The sequence below is a fragment of the Strix aluco genome, chromosome 2 (assembly GCF_031877795.1).
Source record: "Strix aluco isolate bStrAlu1 chromosome 2, bStrAlu1.hap1, whole genome shotgun sequence".
In the NCBI taxonomy this organism is placed as follows: Eukaryota; Metazoa; Chordata; class Aves; order Strigiformes; family Strigidae; genus Strix; species Strix aluco.
In genome coordinates, this window is record NC_133932.1 from 65,579,617 (window position 1) to 65,600,844 (window position 21,228).

General features: G+C 45.0%; 2 protein-coding genes across 3 annotated transcripts; both read right to left on the minus strand.

Moving 5' to 3' along the window:
* Window positions 1–1,012: 1,012 nt before the first annotated feature.
* Window positions 1,013–4,793, minus strand: LOC141920222 (lysozyme g-like). The gene is made up of 6 exons (XM_074816914.1): window positions 4,781–4,793; window positions 3,939–4,012; window positions 3,462–3,563; window positions 3,000–3,196; window positions 2,742–2,880; window positions 1,013–1,719 (listed from the first exon to the last, which is right to left on the minus strand). The coding sequence occupies exons 2-6, from the start codon at window positions 3,979–3,981 to the stop codon at window positions 1,586–1,588; spliced, it is 615 nt and encodes a 204-aa protein (XP_074673015.1). The 5' UTR covers window positions 3,982–4,012; window positions 4,781–4,793; the 3' UTR covers window positions 1,013–1,585.
* Window positions 4,794–11,980: 7,187 nt separating this feature from the next.
* Window positions 11,981–21,013, minus strand: LOC141919450 (lysozyme G-like). 2 transcript variants are annotated; one of them, XM_074815062.1, is made up of 6 exons: window positions 17,876–21,013; window positions 16,343–16,417; window positions 15,438–15,527; window positions 14,156–14,352; window positions 13,762–13,900; window positions 11,981–13,068 (listed from the first exon to the last, which is right to left on the minus strand). In XM_074815062.1, exons 2-6 carry the CDS (start codon window positions 16,383–16,385, stop codon window positions 12,938–12,940), a joined length of 600 nt encoding a protein of 199 aa, XP_074671163.1. In that variant the 5' UTR covers window positions 16,386–16,417; window positions 17,876–21,013; the 3' UTR covers window positions 11,981–12,937. The 2 variants fall into 2 exon arrangements, with proteins under 2 accessions (XP_074671163.1, XP_074671164.1); XM_074815063.1 differs by lacking the exon at window positions 17,876–21,013 and having other exon boundaries at window positions 16,343–16,947.
* Window positions 21,014–21,228: the final 215 nt, after the last annotated feature.

Below are 21,228 nucleotides of genomic sequence, written 5' to 3' on the forward strand. Positions count from 1 at the left end.
TTGCCTTTGTCTTAATTGATCACCATGGAGTAACCATCATCCCATTTCTCCACCCTCTCCAGGACCCGTTGCTTTGTATCATCTATAAACTCGCTGGGAGCGCTCTCTGTCCCTAGTCTGAATTGCTGCTGAAGACGCAAAGCAGTACCGGCTGCAGGATCTGTCTCTGGGGGATGCCACCAGCAACTGGCCACCAGCTGGACCCTGTGACACTGACCACTGTGCTTTGAGCCTGGCAACTTTCTAGCCAATTTTCTACCCACCTATCCAGTCCATGTCTTACCAGTCTGGCTATAAGGATACTACACCAGGCTAGGGCAAAGACCTTGCCAGGTCAAGGTATACCATATCTGCTACTCCCCCTTTCTCCATAACGTCAGTCATCTCATTGCAGGAGACAAACATATTGGCTGGGCACTATTTACACTGTTTAAACCCATGCTGGATGTTTTTAGCATGGTCTCTAATTGCTCCTGGGAGGACATGTATCATAACTCTGTGCACTGTTAATGGCTTTGGATTGCATTTTCCTATCCATTTGAGATGCTTGCAGCCAGTGGTTTTTCTAATTATTTTGACACAGAGTTATTCCCAGTCCCAGAAGGTGTGTTCATCATGGAAGAATAAAGGAAGTTCCCTCAGCATGCAAGTGGATGCTGGTGGGGAAGGCACGGCTTGCACTGCTTGCTGCCAGACCAAAACCAACTCTTCCTTTGTCCCTGGAGAATGTGTGTCACTCAGTCCTGCAGGCATCTACCCCTCTCCTTTTGTTACCTTCTCACCCTCCCACCCCCAAAATAGTTCAATTCCAGGTCTAGAAGAAATAGGAGCACCAAAATATGCCAAACTCAAAGATTGCTGTTTTCCCAAGTGTCGCTCTACAAGCAGCAGAGAGGGAAAAGATGTATTTCATCCTGTTCCCTTCTCAGTTTCTCTATCTGCCTAAAATTAACATTGTACTTATCCAAACTTTGCTAACAGACATGACAATATGAGTACACTGGAGTCCTGCTTCATTTGCTAACACTTTTATTCAATTTCTGTTTGCTTATTTCTGTATGACTGAAAACATCTCTCTCTATTCTATGCATTTATATGAAAAATTACCATTCAGAAAAAAATGACTACTCCACAGCATAATGTAAATATCAAGCAGCTTTGAAAAAATAAATCATGAAGCTAATACCCAAGGAAGTATTTTGCTTTTTGATTTCTTAAGAGAAAGACAGATTTTGCCAGAAATGTGTTTTAAGATCTGGAAGGCAGCAAATTACCAATAGCAAAACAAGATAGTCCTCATAACTCAGAGAAATATGTAGATAGCAGAAAAAATATTAAGATTTTGGTAATATTCCTTTTGTAAAATCCAAACCATATTGCTTGTAAAGAAACTACCTGACTGGTGTCTTACTGAATATTGTTTTAAAAATTCAGGGCTTTATTCTGCAAATGCTTATTCATGTAAATCATTCCTGTACATTTGCACCTGTATGGGTTTGCAGGGTACAGCTGCCCTGTGTCTTGTCTCCCTCAGGGGTGTCATGAAGGTGATGGTAAGAAAGTTACTCAGTAGAGATTACTGAGTCTAGTAGCCGTGTTTCAGGTAATACTGGGCTCGTGCAACCACATCATTGGAGTAGTCATCATGGGTGGTGCCAATGTCCATTTTGTCATAGCTTCGGACATTCTTAGTACCAGCATTGTAAGCAGAAATCCCACCTGAAATGAAACATCAAAAGAACTCATACAGACTTAAAAAAAAATAGGGAAAATTTCCATCCTGATGTGTTCTGCTTTTACTGGTTTTGAAAGCTTTCACTTATCAGGACTTTGGAAGGAGAGTAGGCAGCATTATCAGATCTTCTCTGACTTACGTGGGGGTCTGCAAGCAGCTTAGTTATTCCTGAATCCACCAAAACATCAGAAAGATACCTGAGGTTTTGTGTTCACAGATATTTGCCCCTTGATGAACTTGTACCGTTTACCTGGCCCAGCACAAGCCCTTCATTTGCATGGGGCCTGTTCAGAATAGAATAGAATAGAATGGGATAACATGTCATGTCATGTCATGTCATGTCATGTCATGTCATATCATATTCAACATCCTTGTAACTTCTCACCCTTGAAAATAACTGCTTTTAAAAGAGTTAAAACACACTCATACATTGCATTATCTTTGTCTTGCAGCTGTCTACATGCTACTCCATCTGCCGTGCTGAAAAGCAGAGGTATCAGAGGTGTCTCTGAAATGAGCGTGCTGTGGCATCCCAGCAGTCCAAGGGGGTTGCAGGGTGTAGCCTGCTTTGAAGGAGGCAGCTTTTCCACATTGCACAGCACAGTTTTGCAATTCCCTGAGAGCAAACACCTCATCTTCTTTGTCAACAGAGATATGGAGTGAACTGCTGGTCCCATTCATGGAGCTATGTGTTAACCTGAATGGCTGTAGAAGACTCCTCATGGCCAGATAAGGAAAAGTCAGCTTTTACATAGACTAGATTTCAAGTGTATAAATATTTGCCACATGATGGTGGAAATTCAGCAAGACTGCTATACTAAGGAAAGGCAGAAACTACACAGAACTGACAACACTTGTCTTTTGCTGGTGAAGTAAAAAAGGGGTGAAAAGCTAAGCAACAGTCTGTTAGAAACATGGGTTTTGAGGAGCATGGGAACTAATTCAGTATGTTTTTGTCCTAAAGTTTTTCTTCTCCCCTGGACAAAACCTGTGGCCTGTACCTTACCTTTCAGCTGTTGATCCCTTGTCCAGCGTGGGAATTTTCCCTGTATTCTCTTTATCATCGTGATAAGTATGTTTGTGCCCTGGATAAGATGAGTTTCGCTGTTCCATCGTCCCACAGGTGTATGTGATTTTTTGTCAACCTAGGAATACCAAGACAACAAAAAGAAGACATTTCCCTGCTGTAATGGATGATATGTTTAGGAGGCTTACCTTTATTTATATGTTGTTTATCAGGTTTTAGTGGAGTATCAGCAAATACCTGCATTAAACCAAATCCATTGCCATTGTCACCCCAGCCATTCTTCAGTATTTTGCCGGCATGAGATTCCCGGGAGATGATGCCAGCGATCACGGCTGGTTCCACGCACAGTTTTTCACCAACTTTCTTAATGAGTGTTTTATATTGATTCATAGCTATTAGGTCCCGTTCAGCAATCTTTTCTGAAGCACTAACTCCTGTAATTAAAATCAAAAGTAAAGATATTTGCTTAATAACTGAGTTTTAAAACTCATAATTGTGTCTCACTTCTCTCCTTCTAATACAGACAGAATTACCTCAAAATTTTGTGTACCTCACCTTTGGGAGGAGGTAGATGATCACCTACAGGGATATTGCGCAGGCTCAGCAGCTAGTGCGTATTCAGCACTTTGGAAATGTGAAGGATTTGGGATTATTGTGCCATGGAGAAATGGAGGCATCTGGCTGAAGAGGGATACTCACCACAGTAGGGTAAACCTTCTGACTTTGCAGTTTTGCATGAAGCCCCAGGGGTTTTAATTCTGTCTACACTGCCATAGCAATCCGTGCGGCCCTCGGAGGCACCTGCAGAGGCGACATGCTCAAGCAGTAAAAACCTTTTGTAATTGCATGTAAAACCCAAGGAGAGGATGCACCCCAGAGAGGACAGGCTGCAGGGCGCAGGAGCTGCGTGGGGCTACCTCTGTCACTCCTTGTGATGGAGAGGAGGTGAGGTCCTGCCCTGCACCCTGCACCCTGCATCCACCCATCCCTCAGAGGCCACCCCTCCTTCTGTAAGACTCCCAAGGGGGCTCAAGCACTCTCCCCTCCAACAGAGTTTAATGGTAACCGAGATTCTGGGAAGTGGGGTGAGGAGGTGCATCAATGTCTCCTGCTTCCCGGCCTGGGGAACATGTCCCTGGCTGCTTGGGGCAAGGCAGCAAGGGCCACCAGACTTACCCAGGAGGGCAGCGAGGCCCAGCAGCATGAGCATCAAGTACATGGCGTGGTTCTTCCTGAGCACACAGAACAGCCTGAAAATCAGTTGGTCAGCATTGGCACACATGAAGACATGAATATGCCTCACTGCTTGCCGAATAAACACAAAGAAACTCTTCCTGAGCTGATGGGGTATTTCTCCTGGTTGGGTAGGCAAAGCAATAGACAAATGGAGTTGTATCTCTTTTTATGAGAGACCCCAAAGGCAGCTCTCCTGCTCTAGCCAAGTGAGGCTGCAGCTATTTTCAAGAGACTTGTGACCTCTCACTTCTGCTGGTGTTTCAAACCTGCATCTTCTACAACATCTTGGTAACTTCTTCCAAATCTCAAACCCCAATATTTAATTCAGAAAAAATAAAACTAGTAATGTTTAGTGCCCTGTGCTATTGCACTCCCACTACGAACACTCTAATTCCCTGTCCATACTCTGCATACAAACCGCCTTCGCCACACCTGGACAGCTTTGCCTGAGTCTCCTGAGACTTTCTTTATACTCAGAAATTGGCACTTTCAAGATGCAAGCTGGCTAAATCATTGTGGCTACCTACTTTGGGGTGAGTAGTACTCTGGGAGCACTCATTTCCCCTCACTGGCTGTGAAGGGAGCCTAGGAAGATAGGCTCTCGTATGGATGAGAGCCATCTAAATATAGGTGACCTAAATTGAGAACTATAGGACAAATCTCGGTATCCTTATTCAAGCAGAAATCTGACACAGCAAAAAGCTGCAGCCTCTTGGCCACCAAGGAGATGGTATTGCTGAAGGAAATAAAAAGAGCTCCTCCCCTGAGTGGTGATATCTTACCTTCTTGTCTGCAGCTCAGCTTCTGGCAGAGGACTGAGGTTTGGGGAAGTTTAATATATAAGGAAAGCTACCTTCCGTTTAGTGGTAATCTGACACTGTGATGAAATGTATTGGGCTGTGGTTTTGTGAGACTTAACAGCATTTTTTTGTCATGTAAACAGAACCTGTTGTGCTACAGACATTGGCATCATGGCAAGTATTCTTGGGAGTGGCATTTCCCAGGTTTCCAAAGGGAAAAAAAAACACTTGATTTTTTTCTGTGCGTGTCTCCACCTACATCTTATATTTCACACCCTATTCCTGGAGGGAGCTGTGGTAAGACCCAGAATCCAGCTCATCTGCAGGTGTTTGCTTCAGTCCCATCCCAGCATCCTGGACTGTGTCACTACTGCTCAAGAAAAGAGGGCTGGGACTGAACCTGGGCTGTTGGCTATGTGGCACAGAGGGGCATGCAGCACTACCACCTGGGCTAGCATTCTCCTGAGAGACTGGCCATGTCCACGCTGGTGGCCCATCCGCCCCTGCCTAGGGGGGTGTTCCCATGACAGTGTGCTTTGCCAATATTGCTTGTCAGTGGAAAAAAATAATGACACCTTGTCGTTTCAGCTTTTTTTTTCCATAATAGTTTTCAACGAGCCCAACGCATCTCTGAAATGATTCAGACAACCCTTTGCCTCAACATTTTTCTCTGCTGTGAGAGGGAGAGGTTTCCGGCATACATCTGCTTGCAAGTAGAAGGATTGTAACGAGCCAGGTGTTTCCAATCACTGAAATGGCTTTTGCCACCTGGGGATAGACACCAATGCTAAGGATACCAGTGTCATGTTATCGAGGGGTTATTTGCCTGCAGTTGCCCAAATCAGAGATTCTTGGAGCGCCTTGCCTCCATCCACCGAGCTCCTTGCCTCCCCTTGAGAGACGTCTCTGTCCCTACACTCCCCAGCCACATTTCTGCACACTCACAACCCTTTTCCCATCACCTCACATGCCAAAAATACCGCAGGGGGGGAAAAGTACTGCCCACTGTGGATGGGGGAGTCTGGCTGATGTCTTTGGAGTCTGTGGTCAGTCTCCAAAGGATGCATAGGGGACAGAAAGCAAAGTGCGGGAGGGCTTGTTGGGCACAGCTTTATTAGTGATGGGACTGACTTGTTCTGCCGATGTCCTCCTTTGCAAGCACTGTTTCCTTCAATGGTGTGGATGCATGGGGTCTTGTCCCACCTCTGACAGTGTCTTCACAAGATGCAGCCACTGCACAAGGCTGCTGTGATGAAAGGAGCAGCACGCTGCTCCCCCAGGTTTACCTTCATTAGTTAATACCTGGACAAAGGAGTGTCTCATGGACCTGGCATATTTGCTCAAGAAGATTGATATTTTAACATTATCTCTTGGAAATCTTACAGAAGGAGAAGCTGATAATGAATAGTGGAGTGGGGATTTCCCCCCACTTTTATTTGGAGCAAGGCAAATAACACCAAATTAGTTATTAACCAGTTGCTGTTGTCACCAGATTAGCTGAACCTGTCTTCTCCAAGAACATGCTCAGGGTCCACGATGTCACCTCTCCCACAGGGCTCATGCTTCTGTGGTGGGACTGCAGTGCTGACTTTTCCAGCTGCTCTGCTCTCCTCTGTCCCCGCAGTTTATTCTCCCCAGTAGTCTGCAATCGGAGGAATGAGGTGACCCAAAACAACCTTCTTAAAATGTTCCTTCTTTACCTCTAAAAGCAAAGCCCAGCTATGTGGGGAGAAGGGCTAAAGATGCCGAAGTGCCACTTAATATGCTAGGTGAGCTGTTTCAGTCCAGGCCCATTATGCCTGTAGTGTTGGCATCACTGTTTTGCTGACAGTCCCTTGTCCATCCCTTAAATGACTGATGCATAAACCATATTGGTGCTTCCAGAGCCAACATGGGGAGCTCCTCTGTGCCACAAACTGTGCAGCATCTGTTTGAGTGGCTCCTTCATTGTCTCTCACTATGTGTGCTGAGAAGATTACATTTACATTTTCCATTCTCCCCTCTGGCAGCATCTTCACAGAGCCACAAAAGCACAGAGTGACCAAGGTTGGAGAGGACCTTGGGAGGTCTCTAGTCCAACCTCTTGCTCAAAGCAGTGTTAACTTTGAAGGTAGATCAAGTTTCTCAAGTCCTTGCCCTGTCTTGTTATGAACACTTCCAAGGATGAAGATTCCCCAGCCTCTCTGTGCAACCTGGTACAGTGCTTAATCACCCACTATTTTTTGTGAAAAACTCCTTTTGTTTTATCAAGTCCAAATTGTTGCCCTGTTGCAACATGTGACTGTTGTCTCTGACCCTCTTTCTGTGCAAGGAAAGTCTGACTCTATCTTCTCTATAAGCTCCACAGAGGTAGATGAAAATGTCCCCCAAAAGCCTTGTCTTTTCCAGGCTGAGCAGACCTAGGTCCCTCGGCCTCTGCTTGTATAACTTGTGCTTCAGCTTGGTGGCCTGCACTGGCCTACAGCATGTTAGGGTCCGTTTTATCCTGGGGAACCCAAAACTCAACAGAAGTGCCAAGTAGATGGGAAGGATCACCCTCTGGACCTGCTTTTCCTAACGCAGCCCAGGATGATGTTGGCCACCTTTGCTGCAAGGGTGCATTAACCACTTGTGGTCAGCTTGTAGTCCACCAGGACCCCCAGGGCTTTCTCTGCAGAGCTGCTTTGAAACTAGCTGGTGCCCAGCCTGTACTGGTGCCTGGGGCTTTTCTGTCTCAGGTGTGGGACTTGGTAGCACCTGTAGTTTAATTTTATGAGAGTCCTGTCCAGCCTGTCCACATTCCTCTGACCAGCAGTTCTGTTCCACCAAGAACCTGTGAACTTGCTGGAAGAGCTCTCTGTCCCTAGCCCACACTGGTTCTGAGGACACTAAACAGTACTGGCTGCAGGATCAGTCCCCGAGGGATACTACTAATAGCTGGCCACCAGCAAGACCCTGAACTATTTGCCATCAGCCCGTGGCCACAACAGCCCAGTCAGCCCTTCAGCCTCCATATAGAACAATCCAACAGTCCTGCTACTGAAATAGCTCAAGTATGTGGTAAGCACACAACACCTACCTATAGTACATATAGACAGGGCCACAACGATCCAGTCAATAAATAGTATTTGTGAACTATCAGTAGGCAACTCTTCACTGATCACAGCAGTCACACATAAGAGACAATTCTGGGTTTACCCAGAAGCCAGACTGCAGGGCACTGGATCAGATCCAGTACCAGTGACTCACTCTTTATGTTCTCTCCTGTGTCTGGCAGGACAAAACCCTCCTGAACTTTGTCAGTTCCTTGATCTGAATCAACTGAGGTGTGGCTGGATAGGCAGGAAATTCATAAAATAAAACCTGATTTAAAGGATAGAAACGGGATCAATTTTCTCTTCACCTGCCCTGCAACAAGAAACCTTTCCAGTTGTAAATGTTTCTGGAAGGCTGAGGGCTGCAGCAGGGCAGCTCGTGGGGTGAAGGCACTAGAGAGTCTCAGGTCAGCTGCATTCTCACTGTGTAGGTTTTTTCATGCTCTTGAGCATTTCTCCTCTATTGCTAATTAGCTTAATAAGGGTAGAGTAAGAAATGAGTGATCCTAATTATTTCTTCAGGGAAGAAACTAGGCTGATACAAGCTTCCCAAAGCAATTAAGCATTTAAGCTGTGGGAGGTTACCCAGCCTGTGGCAGGGAGGCAGGATGCTCTGAGTGCCTGGAGCTCCCACACTGGGGCGAATCCTTTGTCCCAAGACTGCACTGTGGCTGCGTGGGGAAATGGAGGGGCTTGTAGATGAGGCATGTCAGGAACTGGCAAAACTTCATGGACGAGGGGAGCAGCCTAGAAGGGGTGGGCTGCACCTGGGCTGTAACACAGCCAGGCTGTGGCACTGGAAATTAAAGAGGTTGTAGAGGAGCATTTCAACTAGAAGCAGGGGAAAGCTGAGAGATGCAGAGGACTACTCAATCTGAACTGATGTGATCTACATGGTGGACATGGCTGACATTCAGTTTACCTCTGAAAAAATCAGGAGGGAAATGAACATCATGATCACAATAAATCAGAAAGACAAAATAGACAGAATACAGTGTCAAGAGTTTAGCACGTACGATATTAAGCAATGAAGCGAGGGCAAACTTAAAAGTGCTTCTGGACTGTTGCTAGCGGCTTCAAAAACAGGCCAGGAGAACCAGAATGCCTGGTGCCAAATGGCAACCTGAGACAACAGTGACTGAGGTGACGGATAAGCCTGGTCAGCTGGGAGAGGGTCAGCCCAGCTCCCATAAGGAGCAGTCCTGCCTTGGTCCCTGATGGTCTTCTGGGACAGTGTCAGTGAGTATGTGGATTAAGTCCAGTGGGTGAAGTATAGCTGGGTCTTCAAAAACGCTTTTATAAAGATTCAACCTAGCATTATCAAGGAATCTATGGCCATGGCCTTGCTACCCAGGAGGCCGTGGAGGCCGACAGCACCAGCACATTCCCAAAGCAACTGGATGGATTAATGAACAGCAGTGCCATACAAAGGGTGGACGTGCCTCCTGCCACCGCTGTTAACCAGCTGGGCCTGTGCAAGGGAAATGGACTGCAGAAAGCAGCCAAGCTCATGTGTCCTCCCCAGGCAGCATCTCCTACTGCTGCTGCTGGAGGCAGACTTCGGGGGTGACTGACAACCAGTATGACCCCCGTGGTGTTTCTCACAGTCATCTAACATCTCCAGTTTAAAGGGAAAGCCAGTGTTGCCCTTTCTGGACTTGAAGTTGCTCTTATCAGGAAGAAAACCCCATAAAATGAGAGTAGTATTTTGGGGAGTGGTCCTGAGTGTGCCTAAGGCAACCGCAAGAGAAGCACTGTTCTGGGAACAGGTTGCTGGCTAGGAAATCCCAGACCACTTTTTCAATGAGTAACAAAGCAGAACAAACACAGTGATTCAGCACTGCATTGCTGTGGTGGCATTTCCCTTTGTTTTCTGCATGCCTTGGTGAGAGTGACATGGACATGTGGCTCAAACTGATCCAACTTCAGTGTTCAAAGTCAGTCACCAGAGCAATCTGTTTGCCCATGAGGCTTACAGCTCTGGCCCACGGGGACTTGCTTTTGGCAGTGGTTTCCTACTGCTTCAGTTACTGCTGAAACAGGTTGTTTAATTGCTCCCTCTGCCTGGTGTCTATAAAAGCCAGCCATTGCAGCCCCAGACTTTAGACAGATCCCTGTCTGAGCCATGGAGGGATCGGCCCATACTACCTGCAGCTTAACAAGGGGATGAGAGAGAAAACTTACCACCTCACATTTGCTGTTTATTGTAAGAAGCATATTTAAATATGCTTCCTAATACTGACATCTGTTGTGAAACCAAAGCAGAGGAGATTTTGCTTCCCTGTCTGTAATTTGTTGTCTTTTCAATTTGCTGACTGCAGATTCTGATGCAGCGATGTTGGTCTGGAAAAGTCCTTAAACAACACCTACTGCATTTCCCTGCTCTACAACAGTATGACATACAGATGCTTTTACATGTTGGTCTTGTTTGTTCTATGCCCAGTGAATATTGCATTGCTGCATTACCCTGAAAGGAAGTATCTGACACAAACCTCTGCCAAACTCAGTGCTACTTGCCTTACCCTCAAGGGGAAGGGAAGGATATGTGTCATTGCCCTCCATTTTTGCATATTAGAAAGTCATAACTGTGTTCTCTTTTCTGGAGAAAAAAGCAAGTCTAATTCTTTGTTTCCTATAGGCTGTACCTTCCATTTGAGTTGTGATCCTCCTGAGCATGTTTTTGTTGGTGTGACGCACCCAAACACTGCAGGTGAGCCTCACTGCTGCTGACAGCTGAACAGCTGAGAGGAGAATTACTCCAAGTGCTTCATACACAGTGCTATGATAAAGATAAACCTCCAAATGCTGCAGAGATTTTCCTTATTTACTGCAAAGTGCTGATACCCTGAAATAATATTTGCAACAAAATATGGAATACCTGTAATCAGGATTTTTAAATAGACTTAAAAAATAAATAATGCTTTGTGGCAATGCTGTACAAGCCAGCAGGCAGGTCTGCAGGCCCTTGGGTGTTGCTACCATAACATGAAGCAGCAGCTTCATAGGTAACGCGTGCAGAAATTGGACTCCTGAGCTGCTCACAGATCTGCAGGAGTGGCAACACCAGTAGTGGTGACAGGAGCCTGCTGGCAGCAACTAAGGGTGACATGAAGGGAACCAAAGAAAGCTCCACTCTTGTTCACCCCCCAAACTCAAAAAACAACTTTATATTCATAGGCAGCAATGAGATTCCCTGCCCCATTTGAAGTTTATACTGATCTACCAAAAATGCATTCATGGGTTTTACATAAGAGGTTTGTATAACATAGAGGTTTATATAACATAATTCTCCAACGACTTCAACCTATGAATCTTACACAAGCTATTTCAAGTAGAGGGGATCAAACCACGTGATATGTTTCACAAGTTTGTATTACAAAGTAATGATTTTACTGAAGTTATCTTAATATAAGGCAGAATTCACTAAAGGCTAAATAATACACAGTTTAATACCTGCGGTTGTTCAACATGAAACTGTTTTCTGTAGTCTTAAAAAAAAAAAATCGGTAACCTTAGAGATCCTAGAGCTCCCTCTGGTCTCCAGAGATGATAAAACGAGTTTGTTTGCAAATACATTAATCATGCACAGTCCTTGCTGTAACAGTAAGCAGATGAGTGACTGTCAAGATGAGGATCACAGCATTAAAACTGCTCCATTTCCAAAAGCTGTCTCCAAACCAGCTTTCACGCTGTCTGTGTTGACCCTGCCTGGCATGTTGCTTCTGCATTGGCGATGGTGAGAGCTGACAGAAAGGTGCCCTGATTCTTCCAAAATGGTTATTCAAAAGGCTAAACATGAATGTCCTTATTTCCCTGGTCACAGATTTGGGGGCAGCGGCTGGGTTTGGGCTGCCTCATGCCCTGCCCAAGCGCTGGCTCTTCTCACCCACCCCAGTCTGTGACAGCATATTCCTCTCTCTGTTCTCAAACTGAGTTTTAGACCCATTCCAAGAGTACCAAATTGGGTTATTTACTCAAGTCACAGACTGTTACCCACCAGGGCCCATGGAAAAAAAAAAAAAAGGGATTCAACATTAGGATTCAACATTAATCTTTATTTTCTCTCTTGTTCTCAGTATTATTCTTAGTAAACCTAATTTTGCACCCAGACCCATCCACATCGAAGAACACTTTCAAACAGAGCTTATAAACCCAGAGCTAATTCACTCCTAATTAGAAGTTGGGATTCCTGGCAGAGGGACAGATGCTGAAACGCTTTTAAACTTGGAGGAAACCCAGCATAAAGGTGCCAAAGCTAAAGCAGGAAAGGTTGTGGGTATTTTTTTACCAACACTACTGTTGTGATACGGTCTCCTGAGGCAGGTATGTTTGGGGTCAGCTCTTGCTCAGAGGGCTGCTCTCTAATGGAAACGTGTTTTGCATGCCTGTTATGGGGCTGGCAGTACTGCCCATATAGAGGATTTCCCCTGTGTGAGGCTGCTTTTCACCCTGTCTCCAGCCCCACCATGACTGTGGGCTTCAGGGCTCGGGAAACTAACAGAAGCATGTTTTACGTTGTGCCCCACAAGACTGGCCACAGGAATACACAGCTAGTGTGGAGACCACAGGCTTGGTGAGAAGTCTCTTCATTGCCCTGTAGCCAGCACAATCAAGGGGAAGAAAGACTTTAACTCAGGGGCTTCATCCCTCCCATTGGCCAGGGAGAGGGAAGGAGGTGGATGGAGGAGATGGAAAGAGCTGATTCCCAGGGACTGTTGCTTTCATGCCCGTGCCTGGTACCCGTGCCGAACAGCGCCGGGTTCAGCTTCAAATGGGAAGAGTCATCTTCCTCACCTGACACTTAAACTTTGCTGGTCTGTCCCTGTCTGCCTTTCAAAGGCCCCAAGCTTGTGGTATCTTGTCCCTGTGGGTCCCCTGGAAGGCAGTGCTTGAGCTCGCCCATTGGCAAGTGGTGAGCTGGGGTTTGCTGGAGCAAGCAAGGTGCTGTTGCCATTGCCACCAGCGTTGGTCCTGCCAGAAGACCCAATGAACTGCTCTGGGTACTACAATCACTACTGGGATAGTCTATGTAGGGGAGAGGCTTGGTGGTGGGGGGGTTTATGAGCTAGAACCCATGTCTCTTAAAGTACTGGGCTCGCCTAATCACGCTGTTGACGTAGTAGTTGTCTCTGTCGCATGGGTCTTCCTCATAGACCTGGAGGTTGCCCATTTTTGCACGGTAGGTGCAGATTCCCCCTGGAAAGAGTCAAGAAGGAGTTGTTATGGGATTATAAGTAAAAAATAAAGATTTAAAAGTAAAAATTCCTAATCAAAAGAGCCATGCATCTCACCAGCCTACACAACTGCTTGGGAAATTGCTAATTGTGCATTGTTGTTGAAAAGTAACTGATTTTGCAAAATCCTTATTTCTATAGTGAAGCAACCCATGACTGTCTCCAAATGCAGGTGGGAATAGCACATTGGTCCCACAAAAGGGTGTAATCTAAAAAGGCAGTGGCAGAACAAGGATGAGAGAGTAAGAAATAGCATAGGGTTAACAAATCAGCATGCAAATAAAATGGACTAGAAGCAAACCTGGATCCCAGGCTTCCTTGACATGGCTTAACAGCCTGCCATGATAAGTCTGTTGTGTTGCAGTGCCTCAATTTCTGCCTTCCCCAGTGGCTTTTGTTTGGTTGGCAGAGACATGGAGGCCCTGCGCACACTGCTTTGAGCTGGGAGGCTGCATCTATATTCAGACCTCTTGCCAGTCTGCTGTTTTGGCATTCCCTCTTTTAAACTAGAAAACTCTGGGGGTTCTTTTTGGTAAGAGATGCTGTAAAATCTGCCAGACTTATGCTTTTTTTCCCTTAAAAGTGACACCAACAAATGCACAGCACTCCCATCACTCAGCGTGTCTCCCTTTCTAGTATATAGCCCATCATGTACCTCTCAGCTGCCGGTCCCAGGTCCAGGTAGGATGTCTCGCCCGTACTTCATTAATTGAAAGAACCAGGATAGTTGAGCACTGATTTATGTGTTCTTCACTATCCCACACTCCAAAAGGGAGGTGTTGCTGCCCACCAAGCTAGAAAATTCAAGCAAGAAAATGGGTTTCCCTCTGAACACAACCACCACTATAGCTTTCCCCTGTTCTTTGTACTCCCAGGCTGTGACTCACTGAAGTGACCTTATTCAGGACAACACTTAAGCACAACCTTTGATGTAGAGGGAATGCATTTAAGTCCTATCTCAAACACAGACCAGTCATTTGCTAAGGTAAGGCCCTGGGATATACACTATGTTACTGTTCTGTTACTCATACTTAATCATCCCGATGTACCTGCATCAAGCCGTACTTGTGACGTTCTTGGTCCCAGCCGTTGTCCAGGAGCAGGCCGACACGGCTTTCCTGCGAGATGATGGCAGCAATAAGCGCCGGGTCCAAGCACAGGTTTCTGGCTACTCTCTTAATCGGGATCTCATATTTCCTCAGGCGTACAATGTCTGCCTCAGCAGACCTCTGTACCGTGGCAATTCCTGCAGCGTAGAAAAAGGCATACTTACACACCCTCCTGTCCAAAACCCTCAATTTCCCCTTGAGTGGTTGTATCAAAGGAGTAACGTGAGTTTTGAAAAAAATGCAGCTACACCAAATTGGGCAATGGTACTTGAGGAACAAGCACAGCCCTATCGGCTCTAACCGTGGCTGAGGAGCTGCCATGCCAGTACCCGAGGATGGTGAGGGGAAGAGGGCAGCTTCCTAGGGAGTGGGACCACATGTTCGTGGTCCTCTTCTGCTGCCACACCACTGGAAATGCAGCTCTGGAGCTGGAAAACTGAAATTTAAAATTGCATTTGAAAAAATCAAGAGATGCATTACTACTGACCTGCCAAACTGCAGTAACAGCTATGTTGTTAGTCTGTGTATAGGAAGGTGGGTTTTTTTTAAAGTAATTTTGAAACAGTTTGAAAACACGCAAGTGGGTTCAGATCCATGCTTGAACACCTGTAGTCAGGTGTCTGCTCTGGAGGTGCCTACATCTGAGGTATGTGGCAAAGTCCCTGGAGTTCTCAGTAGTATGAACCTGATGTAGTCAGCTGTGCAGTGACACAGGGCAATAACACAAGGCAAGAAAGAGGGAAATGGGAAGAAGTTTCTGAAAACGGGTCACCCAGAGATAGATGGCTACACACCTGGGACCTTCCCCCTGCAAACTGTGTCTCTGGCAGGTCACCACTGGCCAGCTCAGCTCACACACCAGCACTCAGGACCTGGCTCTGTACATCTTTCCTTTCAAGCAGACAGGCCCCCAGGGTTTTGTGAGGATGCTGATGCTAAAGTCCTGGCTGATGAAGAAGCTGTTTTAACTGGAAAGCGGTTGAGCCATTTCCCTTTGCTTAGAGGCTGAGGATCCTGACTGTGAGCCCTGAAGTTTGTCCTCCCACTTCCCACCAGGTCTGGAGGCTTCACAGCACCTGTCATTTTGAGAGAGGAGGTGTTGCTTTCTCCCTTTTGGCTAATTGAATAGCTGCACCACATTTAATTTGGCAATAACAGAAGGTGAAGCATCTCTCTGTCAGGTACAAACAGGTTGACAAACCAAGCAATGAATAATACCTACCACAGTCCGGGGCTCTTATGGCTGCACAGGAGATCGCGGGGGCTTGAAGAGCACTTATATCGCCATAGCAACTGTAACTCATGGATGGACCTGAAAAATTAAATGGAAGTGTTTGAACACAAGATCTCAGAGCAGTATTGTACAGCATGCTGCAAGTGCATACAAGTCAAGCACAAGGGATTCATCCAGACCTGTAACCCACATCACCTGTTTGTATGGTTGCCACTGCTCTCCATCAGTAACATTATCAAAGAAAGCTAGAGAACAGAAATTTGTTCTTTTCTAATTTAATAGGTTGAAGCAAATGAAACTAATGACAATTTGGATGAATAGGCATCTGCCCTGTTAGGTCTAAAGGCTGGTGTGGGAGAGGGGATCCACAGCCCCTGCATTTATTTCAGAGGGCTCTTCCCATTCAATGCTCACCAATGTCTGGGATCCCTCAGATGATGTCTGGCAGTACCTGAGCACCCTGGCAGGGAGCATCTCCTTCATCCCTCTGTAACTTGGTGAGGAATTAATTCAGGAGAGTGCTTGCATCAGCCTGGGCAAACTACTCTGCTTCCCCAGTAGCTGAGGAATGAATAGCCTCCACCAAATAGATTGTCACGTTTGTGAGACCATTACTGACTAGGCAGGGAGATTGGATGAGGTTAGCTGGGAAAATCAAGAGGAGGAATGTTTGTGACTCTCTTTTGGTGTCAGTCCCGTACTCCAGACGTGCTGGTTTAAAGGACACACATCAGCAGCAAGCAGCCTCATACGGCAGCCAAGGACCTTCAGGGTTTTACAGTGCCATGCAGAAAGGGGACCTCAGGCCTGACTGCACACCTCCTCTCCTCAGTCCCTCTGCAAACAGTTCTCAGGGTGCTTCCAACAGCAACCCAAACCCAACCCTGGCTCACCGACAAGGGCCATAAGGCCCAGCAAGAGCAGTGCAGGGATCATGGCGGTGGCTCTCCTCAGCTGCCCCAGGAGACCTGGAAACACAGTGGTTTGCAAAACATGAAGAAATCAGTGCTGATATTCAACAGTCCTGTAGCAAAGTTTGCGTGCCAGAAGTTCCCACCCCAGGGCACCAGACTGGGATGGCATTAGCTGAAGACAGCTTGGGGAGCAGAGTCACCCTCTCCGCAGCATGCTCCCCACCTCACTCCCAGCACAGGATGCAGCCACCAGCTTCAGAGAGTGGTGATGGGAGGAGAGGCAAGTGATGGGAACCCCATCTGCTCCTTATTTCCTCCTTGTTTGGGGGATATAGGCTTCTCCTGCAGCTAATGTCCTCTCCATCTCCTGTGCCACTACACCATCACATCGAGAGGGAAGGGCTGAGCCTGGGGAGCTTGGCAGCAGGGAGGTCGCTGTCAGCAGCCTGGGCCAGCAGAAATTTTTTTTAGCTCCTGTCACTTCACATCGCTTACTCACATGGCCCCTCCTGAACACCCGTAGCATGTCTTTATGATGAGAAGGTACAGGACCTTGCTTTAATTATATACATGTTTGAAGTCTAATGTGCTACAGAGTGCACATCTTTTGCTTCTGTGTTCAAGAGGCAATGGGATTTTTGTTTGTCTTTTGGAAAAACATGTTTTCAAAAATCAAGAAATATGACCCTTAATTCTCTACTAAGAGCTTGCAAGGAAACTCCAAGATTTATCTGGGGGATTAATATTTCTGTGTTAATTTCTGTGTGCGATAATGGCAGATAATCACTTTAGTAATAAATACATCTGTTGTGCTTATTAATAAAATTCCAAAATGTCATCCAATAATAGGTATCAACTGCAAAAAACATTAACTACTTGCCTTGCTGGTGAATGCATTTAAACTGAGCAGTTTTTACAGCTTACATACTTTTTTTCCCCAAGAGAGTTTCAAATACAAAACACGCCATGAGTCTCGCAGGCAATCATCATGCAATGCTGTTAACACTTGAAAATGCCTTATTGATTTTAATAATGTGTGACCTTTTCTCTGGCCTGTATTTCTACTGCAAACCAGACTGCATGGATGCAGAAACACAAATAGTCCACCAGTGTCATTGGAAAGACTCCCTTGTCCTGAGTGAGCTTATTCAGGCCAGCAAACACTCATGGCCAGAGCTGAGTACACACAGTAGCTCAGTTTGAGCTCTAACACTAACACTGAGTATTCACAAGCCCGGATCAAAATAGCTTGACTGAGTACCTATGGATTCAATGGCAAATCCATATGGGGCCCCATCAAAAGCTACCGGCTGTAGCTGTTTCCACATGCAGAAAATTGCCAGATTATAAAGTTTTAAGTTATCAGCCTTTTTTTTCCCTCCCATCACAAAATTCATCACTGGCCATAGATAGCAACAGAATAGCAATCACAATATTGACAAAATACTAAATCAAAACAAAACCAAGGCTTCTGGCTCTAAATAAATATTCTATGAGAGAATGCAGACTCACCTGTTTTCAGTTGGCCTTCCTCTGAGACAGGTCCCTTGATGACTTTTATATATATGTGTATGAAAAGGTACCCACCCTATGGGCTTTGGAATGTTAATTCCTACCTAGCATGATGACAGTTGTTTTAAAGTACAATAAGTAATATATATTAAGAGCTTAGAACTCTTACTATTCCTTTCATCCAAAGATTTGCACAAGTGGTGGTTAGTAAGACTCAGGACAACTCTGTGAAAGGAAATAAATACTGGTTTTCCTCCATCAATGAGGACGTTGATGCACAATAAATGACTTGCAGAAAGCATTGCAGTGAATCAGTGGCAGAGGCCAGGCAAGCAGCAGATCCCTGTCTGGTGCTCTCCTTGCTTTGCATCTGAGATAAGGCTGGACACATTTCTGGAAGGATTTTTTGTCTCATTTCCTCAATGATTTCAGATTGGCAAGCTTTTAATTAAGTATAGTACTGTCATATGAATTATAAAAAGGACAATTACAGAAAAGCATCTCACTGCTTCATTGCTTACAGCAAGCCTAATTCAGGAGGGTGACTTGAACATTTTGAGAGCAGAGGCAGGGTTTGGCTTTCAGGTCTGGGGAGACAGGATGCTGCAGCTGAGGTGAGGAGGAAGGAAACTGGTCTCTCAGCAGCCTAAGCCAGTGGGGGCACACAGAGGGTCTCTGCAAGCCTTGCACCTTGTGTGTGAGACACTTTTCACATATGTAAAACATCCGAGTCACTTGGAGATGGAAAGACAGTCTGGGAAGCCAGTGCCCTTCAATCCTGCCACCTTCCACACATTTTTCTCTTCCCAAGACTCTACCCAGCATGTGTGGAAGCTAGGAAAGCAAGTTTTTCTTCCAGTAGCTTCCTCTTCATTATTTAATACATTGCAAATCCATCTATTCCCATTGCTCTCTTTTGGGCTTGAGATGTGGCAGGTAGAAAACACTGTTTTGGCCAGATACTAATTACTGGGTTCAAACCCAAGCTATAGTTATTAGTCTGTAAAGCACAGGAAATGATCAAGTGGACCTTGTCACCTTAAAAATCAGTAAACATAAATATCATGGACTTAGACCCTGAGATAGTATGAAGGAAGAGAACTTAGCCCTGTTGTTACAGGAGGGTTGGGGTATGAGTTAAGGTGAGTCTTAAGTATAAAACTCATTTATTTGGGTGAAACATGGAAATAATAGACATCTTCCCAAAGATTACAACAAGGCTAGGCATCCATTCTTCATGTACAAGACTGATAACTTGTTGTGGTATCTCAAACTAGACTGTCACTTAATTCTTTTACTAGGGTTTAACATTTTAAATAGTAAAAGGTAATGTTTGACATAATGTAAGGTAAGAATCTATGTGGTATCTTTGGAAATAACAGAAAATAGAGACATCACATGTATAGTGTGGCTTTAATCCTTTCAAAAGGAAATAGTGACTGAAGAAATGCTGGAGGGGAGGAAAGTCAGAATAAATGAGCTGGGAAAAGGTCAGAGTGCACAGCTTCATGGCAACAAACCCAGTAGATGTATTAATTTACCTTCTATAGAACAAGATAGTCTGTATTAGAAGGAGATGTGTTCTCTCAAATAGATGAAAATAATTTAGTATTAACCTCCAGTTACCTTCTGTAAAAGCAGTATCATGTTAGTGATAATAAACTAGTGTTCCTCTGTCACTGAACTCATATTCATGCTAATGACTTGGGACCTTTTTTTGAAAAGTCAGCTTCTGACCTTAGGCAAGATTTCTCTCCTAATTTGTTGGCCACTTGCTGATGGTCCTTAAGATAAAGTTTTGAATTTAAATACTCTTTGTCTTTGCTATGTATTTTCTCTCTTATTTATTACCCATGTAATCACAGATTTTCTCCATTTCACAATACTGTCACGTGAATTCTTGATGCCTGCTCTGCATTGCATTGCTCTTTATTTACTCACTGAATGGCAGATGTTATCTTTAAAGTAAAATTATTTTTTATCTGTGCTGCTGTATGCTCTTAGGTCCCTGGGTCACATTCCTTGTATTCACATGATATCCAGTATAAGGCCAAATAAGGATATTTTTTCAGCAGCGTTATGAATGGGACCTTTTCTTGCTAAAAACCTCTTTATCCTCACAAAATTTGACAACTGCCTTTTAGAGTGAATGCTGAAAGCAGACAGCCTCTGTGGAAACAAAGTCGTACTCACATATGTTGAATGGGGCAGGGCTCTAAGCCAGTGCACTTGTCCAAGGCACCACCACGTAAGGGGACCTGCAGGATGTTAGAAAACACGATCTTCTGCTCAGGGGTTTTTGTGGGGCTTAAACCCAGAGCATCGAATTCAGGTGAACCGCTTAGTGAGAGTGGGCTGCATCTGTCACTACTACGGTATATTTTCTCATTTTTATGCTAGATTTAATTTGGAAAATTATGTTAAGAGTCGGATAAGGTCTACCTCCAACAGCCCATAATCTGTCAGAAGGGATGTACACAGCTGTGATATGATGCTACTTTTGATAGGACGAAGAGGGGATGAGTTAGAAGGCATCTTTGTGTATATGACTAAAGCAGCTCTTCCTAAATGACTGGACTTCATAAAGGGATATCCAAGAATGTGCTAGACTGACATCCCTGAAAAATGTTATCTTCTCTCGTAACACTGCCATACCTCTTTTTGTATTTTTCTTTATTATTCTCAGTATTTTGTTTAGAAGCACAGCTTTTTGGATTCATATGATATTGTAAGACTTTCATTTAGAAGGACAGCAGGTTGCTAGCCCTCATGCTTGGTAGTAGGGAAAATATATGAAAGCCATGGAAATGTGATGTTATTATTAAATTAATATTAAAGAAAAAGGACACAAATGTTGTTAAAAAAACCCAACCACCCTATAATTTTAAACTCCTTTTGCTGTTGTGTAATTTTTACATGTAAAGGATGCCAGTACATATTCCCCTTGTGCTGGATTTTGGTCAGCACAGCATGTGATTGGGAGGGAGGGGATAGAAAAGTCAAGGAAAGAGAAGTTCACTTATCAAATGGTATCTGCATCTTCTAAAACTTAGGAGGCAGGAAAGCTTCCTGGTATTCACAGGAGCATCCTGGCAATAAGCTGCAGTCAGTGATCACAGACATGGTTTCCCCATGGTCTTTTACTGACACTGTTACACTGAGCTAAAGGGAGTACAGAGTGGACAAAAAAACGTTACCTGACAGAATAGCATTTTCCACTTGTTTTACATAAGCTAGAAAGAGCACACCTGAGATCGAAAGCACACCAGGGTTCAATACCACCAGTTCTTTCCTACTCACAGGTTTTCACTTTGTATTTTTTTTTCCTCATGCCAAGAGATGTACCAGGGTGA

What these genes read in the sequence shown, in the direction of transcription:
- LOC141920222 (XM_074816914.1), bottom strand. Translation starts at nt 3,981, where the DNA reads ATGTACTTGATGCTCATGCTGCTGGGCCTCGCTGCCCTCCTGG. An exon ending in AGAAGGTTTACCCTACTGTG is followed by an intron (nt 3,197 to 3,461) that starts GTGAGTATCCCT and finishes TTTTAATTACAG; the next exon opens with GAGTTAGTGCTTCAGAAAAG. An exon ending in ATGGATTTGGTTTAATGCAG is followed by an intron (nt 2,881 to 2,999) that starts GTATTTGCTGAT and finishes TGGTATTCCTAG; the next exon opens with GTTGACAAAAAATCACATAC.
- LOC141919450 (XM_074815062.1), bottom strand. Translation starts at nt 16,385, where the DNA reads ATGATCCCTGCACTGCTCTTGCTGGGCCTTATGGCCCTTGTCG. An exon ending in GGGCCTTATGGCCCTTGTCG is followed by an intron (nt 15,528 to 16,342) that starts GTGAGCCAGGGT and finishes TTAATTTTTCAG; the next exon opens with GTCCATCCATGAGTTACAGT. An exon ending in ACAAGTACGGCTTGATGCAG is followed by an intron (nt 13,901 to 14,155) that starts GTACATCGGGAT and finishes TGAATTTTCTAG; the next exon opens with CTTGGTGGGCAGCAACACCT.